The 2,530-nt window shown below is 44.8% G+C and overlaps 1 protein-coding gene across 1 annotated transcript in view; it reads left to right on the top strand.

The window, feature by feature from the left end:
- The window catches only part of eya3 (EYA transcriptional coactivator and phosphatase 3), a gene marked incomplete in the record, with an annotated part of 18,371 nt that overhangs the window by 3,697 nt on the left and 12,144 nt on the right, over positions 1-2,530 (top strand). The window contains 5 exon segments of the mRNA XM_014024814.1: positions 1,116-1,165; positions 1,245-1,339; positions 1,555-1,629; positions 1,701-1,755; positions 1,829-1,938. Of these exon segments, the coding sequence (XP_013880268.1) occupies positions 1,116-1,165; positions 1,245-1,339; positions 1,555-1,629; positions 1,701-1,755; positions 1,829-1,938 (385 nt within the window).

The raw sequence follows: 2,530 nt of genomic DNA, 5'->3' as shown, positions 1-2,530 counted from the left end.
GGTTTATCAGAGTCCTTTAGGTTTATCAGAGTCCTGCAGGTTTACAGAGTCCTGCAGGTTTACAGAGTCCTGCAGGTTTAACAGAGTCCTGCAGGTTTAACAGAGTCCTGCAGGTTTACAGAGTCCTTTAGGTTTATCAGAGTCCTTTAGGTTTATCAGAGTCCTGCAGGTTTACAGAGTCCTGCAGGTTTACAGAGTCCTGCAGGTTTAACAGAGTCTTGCAGGTTTACAGAGTCCTGCAGGTTTACAGAGTCCTGCAGGTTTACAGAGTCCTGTAGGTTTACAGAGTCCTGCATGTTTATCAGAGTCCTGCAGGTCTACAGAGTCCTGCAGGTCTACAGAGTCCTGCAGGTCTACAGAGTCCTGCAGGTCTACAGAGTCCTGCATGTTTATCAGAGTCCTGCAGGTTTATCAGAGTCCTGCATGTTTAACAGAGTCCTGCAGGTTTACAGAGTCCTGCAGGTTTACAGAGTCCTGCAGGTTTACAGAGTCCTGCAGGTTTAACAGAGTCCTGCAGGTTTACAGAGTCCTGCAGGTTTACAGAGTCCTGCAGGTTTTACAGAGTCCTGCAGGTTTACAGAGTCCTGCAGGTTTACAGAGTCCTGCAGGTTTACAGAGTCCTGTAGATAAGGTAGGAGCTCTGTCAGCGGGGGTGGGGAGTAGAGCTGCTCCTCCTCTTCAAAAGGAGTCAGTTGAGGTGGTCCTGCTGATCAGAGTGTCTCTTGGAGGACGAGGAGGTCTGGGTCTCTGGACCTGTTGTCTCTGAGACCAGCTACAGATGAGCAGCAGGAGATGAAGTCAGATTTTATGTTCATCCATCTCTAATCTGGGCTTCAGTAGAAAGTTTTCTTTAAATAAAAACTAATAAAATTAATTCTAAACATTTTGACTCAGTTAATATTTAATTTTTTCTTTCAGTCCAGTTTAATCACAGTTAAATCTTTAAACCTGGAATTATAAATAAAATAGTTCAGTGTGTCCCTTTCTGTCAGCGTTTAATCCTGTTACTGATAAATTAATATTATAGTGTTATTAATAAATCTGTTTCTTTTTGGGTCAGGTTTAACTTTGTTTATCAGCTGATTTTGTTTGTTTGTTTGTTTGTTTGTTTGCAGGCCAAGAAGGCAAAGATAGATTCTGGTTCTGATCGGGTCAAAGATCAAAGGTTTGTTTAATGATTTTCACATAAAGTTAGTTTCTCCTCAGGGAAAGGCTGCTTTCATCATCCAGACTTTGTATTTCAGTCATTTAGATGAAGGCGGAGCTCCAGCTGCTGTTTTAGGTCCATCAGAACCGGACAGTTCTTACTCTGCTTTGTCTGCGGCCCAAATCACTGGAGGTGAGCAGGAAGACAGGACCTTGCCCTGGTCTTTGGTCTTTGTCCTTTAAGTTCTGTAGAGAAGAGGGTCTGAAGGACCTGAGTCTGATCTGTGTGCTGGACCCAGGTGTCTCTGCAGGACCCAGGTGTCTCTGCAGGACCCAGGTGTCTCTGCAGGACCCAGGTGTCTCTGCAGGACCATGTAGACCACATGTTGACTCTGTCTCTGGTTGCAGGTGATCAGGAGCAGACAGGTGCAGACAGAGGAGCAGCTGGCCAGTTGTGTGGAGAGACAGCGTACACTCATACAGGTGAGAACACATCCTGGTCTCTTTCTTAAAGAACAGAACCAGAACTGGACCTAAAACTGTTTCCTTCACAGCCTCAGACCCAGCAGCTTCAGCTGACTACAGCCAGCAGGTGTATCAGGAAACCAGGTGAGTCCCATGGTTTATTTACCATCGCTCTGAATGTGTGTTCATGTGTCAGCTGTTACACCATCTCTTTCAGCCCCGCTGTGACGTCCTACACCGGTCAGGTGGTGTTCCCTCCTCTGGCCCAGTCCACTGTGTACTCATCGTTCCCCCAGACCGGACAGAACTATGGACTCCCACCCTTCGGTTGGTCCCACCYCCGCCTGCTAACACTTCTCCGTCTGCGCTAAATCCTCAGCATCACTTTTTTAGGCATAACCCTGCTTTTCTGCTTTTTCACACAATAACACCTCTGGATATTTACTTTAACACCTGAGTCATGTTTACATCAACCCCTGAGTCATGTTTACTTTATCCCCTAAGTCATGTTTACCTAAACCCCTGAGTCATGTTTACCTAAACTCCTGAGTCATGTTTACTTTATCCTCTGAGTCATGTTTACTTTATCCTCTGAGTCATGTTTACCTAAACCCCTGAGTCATGTTTACTTTATCCCCTGAGTCATGTTTACTTTATCCCCTGAGTCATGTTTACTTTATCCTCTGAGTCATGTTTACATCAACCCCTGAGTCATGTTTACTTTATCTTCTGAGTCATGTTTACTTTATCCTCTGAGTCATGTTTACTTTATCCCCTAAGTCATGTTTACCTAAACCCCTGAGTCATGTTTACCTAAACTCCTGAGTCATGTTTACTTTATCCTCTGAGTCATGTTTACCTAAACCCCTGAGTCATGTTTACTTTATCCCCTGAGTCATGTTTACTTTATCCCCTGAGT

The sequence above is a fragment of the Austrofundulus limnaeus genome, unplaced genomic scaffold, assembly GCF_001266775.1.
Source record: "Austrofundulus limnaeus strain Quisiro unplaced genomic scaffold, Austrofundulus_limnaeus-1.0 Scaffold440, whole genome shotgun sequence".
Taxonomy (NCBI): domain Eukaryota; kingdom Metazoa; phylum Chordata; class Actinopteri; order Cyprinodontiformes; family Rivulidae; genus Austrofundulus; species Austrofundulus limnaeus.
This window is presented reverse-complemented; position numbering and strand designations above follow the sequence as displayed.